The 10817-nt window shown below is 28.6% G+C and overlaps 1 protein-coding gene across 1 annotated transcript; it reads right to left on the bottom strand.

Moving 5' to 3' along the window:
• Nucleotides 1-9115: 9115 nt before the first annotated feature.
• Nucleotides 9116-10265, bottom strand: LOC114741432 (uncharacterized). Its single transcript, XM_028929698.1, has 2 exons — nt 10195-10265; nt 9116-9676 (listed from the first exon to the last, which is right to left on the bottom strand). The coding sequence occupies exon 2, from the start codon at nt 9672-9674 to the stop codon at nt 9174-9176; it is 501 nt and encodes a 166-aa protein (XP_028785531.1). The 5' UTR covers nt 9675-9676; nt 10195-10265; the 3' UTR covers nt 9116-9173.
• Nucleotides 10266-10817: the final 552 nt, after the last annotated feature.

The raw sequence follows: 10817 nt of genomic DNA, 5'->3' as shown, positions 1-10817 counted from the left end.
AACCAACAGAAAATTGGGTTTATTGAAAGAACCTAGTTTTTCACAACAAACCAAGTCTCAAATCTAACTTAAAAAGGTGCTCACATTTATTATTCCACAGTATTTTGAACAAGATTAAAGTTCTTTTATAACTTAATAATATTTTAAATTAAAAATGTATATATTGCCCAGTTATACATATTAATTTTTATTTTATACATTAGCTTCACAGCAATAAATAATACTTTTAGAAAATTATCCATCTTAAAAAGAAGGCATTTGTTACATTGTAATTTATTTCATTTTATTATATTTATTCATCTATCATACCCAGAGCGATTATCAATATAATTTCTAAGTTTCTTCGAGAAATTAATCTTTTGCATCTAAAGATACTTAATTGTACTCTTTCTTTTTCTGTTTGAGTTACTTTTGGGCTAACTAATATACAGAGTAAGATTCAAGAGTAAAAAAACATACGTCACCGTTTTATGGATATTACTCTTCCAATATTTAGGGATATTTTCATTAATGACTCTTGTCCAACAAAAAAAAATCTCAATATATGGTTCGGGTAGAATTTAAAATATTAACATTTTGAACAGATTCACAAAGATGTTTTCCTCCATTTTCTTACCATCCTTTACCAGAAAAAATAGTTAAATAAAATAATTTATAATTAGATAGTCGTAACTCGTTTTTTCATATTTAAAGCACGAACCTTCCTCCGTTGAAAACCTATGTTCTTGATGAATCTTCGGAAGAAAGGACGCTTTGAGATCAATCCGTTAAGTTAATTGTAATTTAGAAACAAATTGCTTGCTTTTATTTACTATATAAGTCACTTTAACAAATTTATCAAAATTAAAAAAATGATATTAATTCATTAAATTTGTCTCAAATTATTTTTTTTGACTTTACCGATATTAATGAGCATATCAGATAGAGATAAAAATATGGAAATCACATTTAATTATTAGTTGCCGGGAAAAATTAGTAAATAAGTATTAATTATTTTTAAGTGACTTTTTGTTATGGACCAAAAAATTTTCGTAAAAATGACTTATATTGTAAATCAAAATGAGGGAGTTATTTTACATTTTTAACAAAGGAGCAAAGTCCTTAATAACAAAATTATTCAACTATCCTTTATCATAAAATATTTTGGGCTTTAAAAAAAAAGTTACAAAGTATTATATAATTAATAAGATTAAGGTGTAAAAATATTCATAAAGTATTCTCTTATGTGCATATAGTATTAAAAAGTTTACCTAAATATAAGAGTACTCATGAATTTCACAAAACAAAACAATTTGCAATGGAAGATGGAAAACCAGTTGATCGTTAATAGATATAGGAGTTTTGCTCTGTCTTAAAAGAAAAAATCATTTTGAAAGTAACTATACTTCTTGTTGAATTTTTAATTTAGTATCTATATTTTTTTAATTAAATCTCTAATTTTATTTTGTTAGCACCGCTAGCTCTTATACAGAGATTAACAGTGCTGATAAAGCAGAGTAATTAAAAAAAATTTAATTAAGAAAAACAAACATATAAGTATTAATTTTTTTTTTTTAAAAAGGTTTTCTCTGAACGTAATTAAGAATAAATTAAATTACATCACTTTCACGCTAAGAAACAGACTTGTTAGGGTTTCGTTTGATGAATGCAAAGGGAAGCATGGCGGAAGGCTAATCCCATAACTCAAACACCGGCACAGCTAACATTGTGCTGCTGCTGCTATTCACTTTCTTCGTTTTTAAATATAAAAATTAGTTAATTAATTTAAATAAATTAAAAAATAAGTTAAATTAGTTATTTATAATAAATTAGTATTGTCTTTTTTAAAAAAATCTTTTTTAATCAAATTTATTGGTTAAAATTACCAATAAATAAATATAATACTACTTCCGGTCCTATTTATAAGAGCTAGTTGAATAATTTGAGAAGATTAAGGAAAGAAGTTAAATTAGTTATTTATAATAAATAAATATTGTTTTTCCTAAAATATCCTGACTAATTAAGTGTATTAGTTATAATTATTATCATTAGAAAGACTATCTTGGGGAAAAAAATACATAAATATAAGAAACAAAGTGGATTGGAGTCTTATATCTAGAACCAAAATAAAAATCAAACAAGATCTTATATTAAAGAGTGAAGGTTGTAGATAAAATAAATTAAAATTTTATATTTAAAATTAAAATAAAAATTAAACGAAGTCAATACAAAGAGTAGAAGGCAGCATATGTTTCTTCGGTCATCACAAGATTGGGACTAATAGTTCAACACTCCTAGGCAACAACCCAACCACTCAAATCCACGTGGCCTAGATTATTCTATTTGGAAGCTACGTATTTCTTTTTCTGAGTTGTGGTTCACTTCTTTGCTTGTGCGCGTGGGACCCAGCGTGTCGTGAAAGAGAAAGATCACGCGGGGGGTTTTCAAGTTTGGCAACCTCCTGAGATATTTGTTGAATTCAAGATTTTTTTTTTAACATAATTATAATAAAATTATTTTTAAAAAGAATTTGGATTGAAAAAAATGAGAAAAATATTAGAAAAAGTACATCTTTAAATAAAATACTCCTCTGGTCTTTAATATAGAACCTAATTGTTGAGTTAATTTTGATCCTAAATATAAGACCTATTTCTCATATTTATCAATTTTTCTTAAATTATCCTTATGGATACTCCTTCAAGGCCTTAACCATAATCAAATAGAAGATGGAGGGAATGTATTAATAAAGATGATTCTGATGTTTTAGAAAAAATATGTCATATTTTTTTCTAATTAACTAACTTACCTAACTTTTCTAATCTAATCAAATTAGTTAAATAAATCTTATATTAAAGACCGGAAGAGTATCAAATTTTAGCCTTGGAAATTGTTGAGTAAGCTTTCTTCTCTTGAGACTCACTTCATATAATGTTAAACCTAAACCCATTTATAAGAGTAATGATTTTTAGTATAAAGTGTTTAGGCTTTAAATCATGTCATTCAACTAATAATTGTAAATAGGGGTGTTTACTGGTGTCATGTTTCAGCATCTCATTCTAGTCCTAGTTATTTTAGGGTGATGTAGTCCCGTTTCAAGAAGGTTTTGTTACGAGATAGTCCTGTTTTAAAAATTTACGGACAAAATGTCCTAAGACACAGGACGGGATGCGGGGTGTCCAGTCTCAATATATTATTTTCTTAATCTTACAAATTTATTTTACTTATTATTAACATAATAATGATATAATTTGTATGATTACATTGTGTACAATTTATAAGTTCTTTATATGATTTTTTAGTATATGTTTTGAATTTAATTTATTTTCCGCTTTCAAACAAATATTTTTCTTTTTTAATTGTGGATTACTGTTAATTTTTTTAGCTATTTTTATATAATTTTTATCACGAATTTTTATACTCTCAATATATTTAGTTTTGAAATAAAAACCTAAAATTTTTTATAAAAACAAATAGGACGAGACACGTTTCGTCCCATGAATACCCCCAACTGGAAGCAAATTCCCTCGGCAGTCCATCCTCTCAGTAGCTGATCTGAACCATTGATTTTATTGAATCGTGGCTGTTCATTTTAATACTTTTAAAACACGTCCAATACCCGTGAAATGCGCTGATTAGCCCATTTCACACGCTCCACAATAATTTCCATTTCAACTGTGGGCTTCAATGGCCCGTCAATTTTTTTTGGGAGAATTATAATAAGGTTCTAAGTAAAAAAAAATAATTAAAAAACAAGTCTCAAAAGTTATCATTCTCATTATAGAACTTGTTATTATAGGCTATTGAAGTTGTTATCAGAACCTTTAGGTAATTATTTCTCTTCTATGAAACTTGATTGTAATTCTCCTATTTTTTTTGGGAGGGGGAACAATTGCGTTGACTTAATTAGACAAAAATTATTTTGGTCATTTAATTTTATGTCAAGTTTTTATTTATTTTTTTAATTTTAAAAACTGAAAAGTATCTTTTTCAGTGCTAGAATCTTAATATTGTTAGTCTTAAATGTCATTCTTTATAATAATAATTATTTTAAAAATTAAACATAATAGTCAATATTTGAGAATGACTGAAAAAATACCGAAGCAGCAAATTTATATTCTTTTTTATAGTGCCTTTAAAATTAGAATGATTAAAAAAATTATTAAGTAAATTCTACTTGAATGTGACCAGAGTGAGTGGTACTCGTTAGTGTCTTGCCAAACACGCCAATAATTAATGTCTAAATTTGTTTGTCAATTGAACTTATCATTCCCTGATTTAACAGTTTCCAAAACTTTGCCGGTTAACTTATTACTACCTTTGCTCTTTAACATAAAAATTAGTGTTGAAATTGAATTTAGTCATAAATATAAGTATCAGTCTATGTTATCTATAATCTTTTTTAAAATATCCCTATTAATTATAAAGGGTTCTTACAAAAGAATAATTTTAATCATCAAATGCATATGATTAAAGAGAATAGTTTAGAGAGATCAACATATATTTGTGACAAATAATTAACTTAACTAATTTTTTTAATTAGTTATCTAATTTTTATATTAAAGATCAGAGGTAATATTAATTTGTTGTATTAAACTGCAAGACCACAAGGGGAAAAAATAGAGAATATGATGAATATTAAAGATATTTACATGATAAATTACCTGATTAAGTACTACTTTTATGTCTTGCTTAGAATGGTGATTGAAATCTTTAAAAGAAATTTTTTAATCATGACTATGTAAGTATGTGTGAGGAATTTTGTTTTAACTTATATAAATGTGGTTATGATAAGAAACTCCAAACAAACACTTGGTTTGGAATGTCTTAAAAATAACTTTTTAATAATAATTTAAAAAATATAATATAAGTATATAAAAAAAGTTTTGTTTCAATTTAAGTGTTTATGCATTGCAGATCCAAGCAAGCCTTTAATTGATAAAAAAAGAAAAATTTTGTTTCTTGGTCTGAAATGTATAAACTTCTAGTTTTTTTGGGCAACAATCAAGAGGTGAAGTTATGTTCTAAAATAACAGTTCTTTTTGGTCAAAAGGTTCTAAAATAACAGTTCAGTTGTATGTATGACAGAACCGATATATATTTTTTTAAAAGTTCACTTTCATTATTTTTTTAAATTTAATAATTTATACGATAATAATGAAATCAATTTAATTTAACATATGTTTCTAACATATGAATGTTTGTCCAGGAGAAATACAAGGTTAGAAAAAAAAAGAAAGAGGAACCACTCAAAAATTTATTTAAATCAAAATACAGTGGAATTTTTAAATTTTGTTTCTTAGGATTTTTAGGGCGAGTTTTATATATATATATATATATATATATATATCTCTACAACATAAAAACTATTTTTAAATGAAAAGTATCTCATAGTTACGTGTAATTATAACTTCGTCGCCTGTGATATCTTTAATTTAGTTTACTAGTTAAAACTTAAAAAAACTATTTTTACAACTTAATAAGAGATATTTAGTAAAATATTAAAATAAATTAAACTAAAGATAAATCTTACTTACGATTAAATGTTATAGTTTTAACCAAATAAAGCAAATGATGGCAAAAAAAACCAAATAAAGTAAAATCACATGGAATTTAATTTGTAAGTATAATTTTAATAATATTTTTAACTTAAAAAGGGTGGGAGAGATCTAAAATGGGAGTCACGGGATATAATGAAAGGGGGGAAGATTCTTTAATTTATGGATTGAGCACGTGTGAGTAGGGAGTTTGGGACCCACTACTTTTTTTGTTCTTCAGTGATATATGACAGATCAGAGAAGTGGTCCCTGCATGTGATTATGTGAATTTTTTTTTTTGACCTGAGGTTATGTGAATTTGTAATTGGGAAAATGACTTGAAAAATTTCCATAATGAAATGGACAATCACATTTGAGTGCCAAAACAAGGAAATAGACAATTACTTTTTTTATTTTGGGTCAACTTACAAAAATGAAGGGATTAGTTCCTCACAACGTGATAAACCAAAGATCGAATTTTCATTGAGAGAGGTGTTTGTATTTAATGCCCGACAGTGTCTCGAATAGGATTATCTCTAATAGGAGGATATCTATGCTTTAGCAAAAAAACATATTTATTATTTAATAACTTTTTATTAATTATATGTGATTTAAATATAAATTATCCGTTTATTTGTGGATCAGTACTTTTTTATTTAAATGTTTATTTTATGAATATTTTTGTATATTTTAATTATATTATTGTTATAAGAGGTAAATTAGAAATGATTTGAAAGTTAAAATGAGATACCAAACCATTTCTCAAATGGCAACATTCTAATATTTGAGGGTAGTTATACAACAAGATGATGAAATCGATGGAAATATTACTGAGAATTCAAATTGGATGTTTTAAATAAAAAGTACTATTAGAACCTGTCAATTTTTTAGATCAAAAGATGATGATTAAGGAGTTGTAAATACTAAACAAATACTTTCTCGACTCACAGATATATAAGTTTTATCGAAGAGCACTAGTCTCTTTTGTTTTATATATTAAATTACTCTTTATAACTCTCTTATTTAAATTATTGAGACATTTTTGTCTTTATACAATAAATTTTAATTATTAAATAGTCGGAGCATTTTTAGAAAGTTAAAAAGAATTTAGTCAAGTTTCTTATATTCATTATATCAAATTCTCCTATCACATATGTGTGTATTTTTGTTTCATATGAATTTATAATTAAATGTTATTAAATATTAATATTTTAAAAATAAAACATATGAGTATAAAGAATTTAACGTAAGAATTATAAAAGAGGTATCCCAAATTCTTCACAGATTAATTATAATTAGCCAACTTATATAGATTTGATCCCAAAAAAAAAAAAATTGTACCGTAAACCCAGTTGCGTTTTCTACACGGCTATGTTCTTCCCCTTGCCCCACTCATCACTCGTTTTCATTCTTACCATTATTTAGGTTCTTTGACCTTTTTCACATTAATCCAACGGAGGACGTACGGCCCCATTTGTTAAGGTATTCAGTAAGTTGTTTTTTGTCGTTTATTTGATTTGGACCACTCCTCTTCGATCCCCACTTGAGTATCTTTAATTTAAAAGATGTGGGTGTAAAGGAAAAATTATCATGAGTTTTCAAACGAAGAAATTTAATTATATATTAAAAAAAATCTCCTGCCCCAAAAATATAGAAACAAGCTCGCCAGTGTGAATTCCATTTCTCGAATCTTTTTGCAATATCGTGGAATACGGTTATAATATAGAGCAAAATCTAAAAAATAGATAATTAATTTTTAAATATTAAAATAATTAATTAAGTTAGTAATTTATAATAAATATATATTGGTATCTAATCATTATAACCATCCCTTAATAAAAACACCATTTACTACTACCTCCGGTCCTTAATATAAAACCCTGTTTGATTTTTATTTTGGTCCTAAATATAAAACCCCAATCCACTTTATCTCTCATATTTACTTAATTTTTTCTATGATAATCCTTCTAATAATTATGGTTCTAGTTAATACACTTGATTAGCAATGATATTTTAGACCGAAAGTAGCATAAAACAAGTCAGGTGCTCATATTTGAACTATTCAAGTTAGATATGAACCATCCAAATTTTAAATTTTAAATTAATTATTTTTTAAAAAAACATTTTTTTTTTTAAAATGATGGTTAAGAGATTATCTTATTTTAAATTTCATACCCTATAAAATGATTGTCTTAAAAAAATTTTATAAAAAAATCCGGACCGTACGGATCAAATACAGCTGGTTCAAATCTTGAGGTTGGGGTGCTCATCACTCTAATGAGGGCCCAAACTTGTTTTCCTTACTATGTGAAATCAATAAAAAATACTTTAATGAAAGAATTATACATTTAAGAAATAAAATAAATTAAAATCTTATATTCAGAATTAAAATAAATTCTCACCAACAAAAATTAGTTTAGTTGGTAAGGAATCAGTTTATAACTCACAAGTTTGTGAGTCCAAATCCTGTTATTGATATGAACATCTTGTTAATAGCAATCTGTAAGTATCTTTGTAGGTACTTTCTGAGTCTGGAGATATATCTTGACCTTGAGAAGTTCCTGAGACCCAACTCACTTAAATTTTTGTCTACTAAAAAAAATTCAGCATAGTTGCCATATTTAGAATGAATGAGCAAAAGAGCACCTACTGCAGCAATTAATTTGAGAACCCTGAGAAATTGAATCGTGATACTGTCAAAATGACACCCGCTTATATTTTCCTGTTGCGTTGTCCTGAAAGTTCAAAAGACACAGATTCATGACAGTAACAAAAAGAGCACAACTAGTGTGAAATAGTATTCTTAACATAAGACCTAGTTTGTAATTCAAATTGAATTATCAAATATATCTTATATTAAGAACCAAACGTAATATTAAAAGAAGTAAACAAAACCAGTTACATAATCACAATAAAACCAGGGGAGCTGCTTAATTAATCACAATAAAGCCAGGGGAGCTGCTTAATTATACTTGTTTTGGTTCTTAATATAACAACTACTTAACTAATTTGAATAGTTTGAGAAAGTTAGATAAATTAGTTTATTATAACAAACGTGACATAATCTTCCTAAGATATTTTTATGTAATCTGAGACATACATATATATAAGCTCATAAATTAGATAAATTAATCAGAAAAAATGATAAATACAGAAAATAAAGCGAGTTAAGTTCTTATATGGTTAGAATTAAGTCTAAGTCCTAACTAACTCCTGTAAATTACAGACAACCATAACAAAAGAAGTAGACAAAACCAGTCACAGAAACTACATAACTAAAGAAGTACACAAATCAGTTACAGCAACTACATACATAACAAAAGAAGACAAAACCAGTTATAGCCATATATACAGCGCTTGCTCAGAACTGTTACAGCAACTAATTTTCAGGCTTAGCAAAAACACTTATTCATATCCAGCATCTTGACAGTCAATAAAGAGTATTTGAGAACTCTTCCAGTCAAAAGATTAAAACCAAAAGCAAATGACAGTTCATCTTCATTCTGCAAAAATACAAGTTAATTCTGCATTTAAGTTCAGTCATGCAAGATACCCCAACATCTTACTCAAAATCAAGATTGAGTTAGGTGCCGCTCAATGCATCGAAGCACCCAAGTAAGATATTCCCTATATCTGACAAAAAATCACACATCAATATATTCAGTCACACAAATAATAGCGGATCACATCGGTTTTTGCCTCTTGAGGTATGGCATAAAATCCAATCAGCATGCTCTCATCAGAAATCATCTTGACATAAGCTGAAACACGCTCTTGGTGGGAAAGTCCTTCAACCTTCATAAGATCAACAAAGAGAGACTCCTTCATGGCATCCATGCGCTTCTCACGTTCAACCCTACCTATATGCATTCCCAGACGCTCACTTGCCTCCTTGAGGCTTTCAATTAATGTATGAGCAATCTTCTCCATGCCTTTGAGTAGCAAGTCATCACCATCAACACTGCTTCGCTTTCGCTTTCGCTTTCTGAGCCCTGAACTTGCATTTGATGGAGCCTGCTCAATTAGACCCCGTCTTCGTCGTCGCCTCCTTAACAAGATAGCTATGCACGCGCAAAAATAAAACCTACACACTGCCTCAGCCATGCTCATCCACCAACACGACAATCGCAATAGTACTCTCTTTTCTTCAGATAGTGCCATAGCTGTGCAACCTATTATACAGAGATATAAAATAATTCAGTTTAACGTATGCAAGTATACTGGGTTCAGCCGCATATAATAAATATAGGAGACAGAGACCCCTCTGAAAACAAAAATATAGAATCAAATGCTATGGATACAAACATATGCGAGTTCTGAGCATACACAAAAGTCAGGGAACTGGGCACATTAAACTATTTAGCCAGTGGCAGGACGATAATAAGCAGGTATAGCAGTTACAAAGTCATACATAGCGCTCGGGCGAGGCGTAAAGTACGAAGTCCGATTTGCAAAACCATTATCAGAGATGCTTAAGACTTTAGAAAATAATTTCTAACAATCCTCTGGTTCAACTGTTATCCATTTCTCCCGCGACCTCTAATCACTCCATCCCGTCTATATTATAAGAGATACGGGAATTAGCGGCGGAGGAGAGGGTAATGAACAGGATCAATACGCTAACCTAACAGAGTCTCAATCAATAGGAGAAAAAGAATCGAGCGAGGGTCGACCACCTTACCAGCGAGACTGCGACTTGCTTCTCGAACTGATGAGAATCGAGAGGGGAGAGCTTCGACGGCGACGGAGGTCGATGAGAGTGAGAACAGAAAAGTGTTATGGTTAATTTGGCGCAAAATTGCGAGGGTACTTCTGTCCGAGAATTATTATATACCGGGGTAGTTTCGTCCTCAGAGTTTCCAACCCCAAGATAGTTTTACATAAAACAATTTGGGCCTTTCTCTGATCCAATCCCAATTCGACTTGGGCTTTCTCTTTTTTACCAATCCCAATTCGACTTGGGCTTTCTATCAATTTGTCCAGATGAATTGGGAAATCCTCTTTTTTACTTATCTAAAAGTTTTCTCTTTTCAAACTAAAAAGTTAACAAATGAAATTGTTATGATTAAGATACAAAATCATAAAGAATAAATAAATTCAAACTATTAAAATATTTAATCGGAGCATTAATTTAAAATTTATAAAAAAGGAATAGTAAAATATTAAATTTCAACTATTAAAAAAATATCTGATCATATCTAATAGTTGAAATATGATATGGAAATTGAGAGCTTGTAGAGGCTGAGATGAACATGCAAGATGCCGGTTTAGATCTCATGAGAAAATGTTCTCTCCGACATGGCA

Source organism: Neltuma alba, unplaced genomic scaffold (genome assembly GCF_004799145.2).
Source record: "Neltuma alba isolate B1F8T4 unplaced genomic scaffold, ASM479914v2 tig00003392_pilon, whole genome shotgun sequence".
In the NCBI taxonomy this organism is placed as follows: Eukaryota; Viridiplantae; Streptophyta; class Magnoliopsida; order Fabales; family Fabaceae; genus Neltuma; species Neltuma alba.
The sequence above is the reverse complement of the archived record's forward strand: the minus strand, read 5'-3'. Positions and strand labels throughout refer to the sequence as shown.

Excerpts from the sequence above, each read along its gene's own strand:
- LOC114741432 (XM_028929698.1), bottom strand. The coding sequence starts at position 9,674 with ATGGCACTATCTGAAGAAAAGAGAGTACTATTGCGATTGTCGTGTTGG.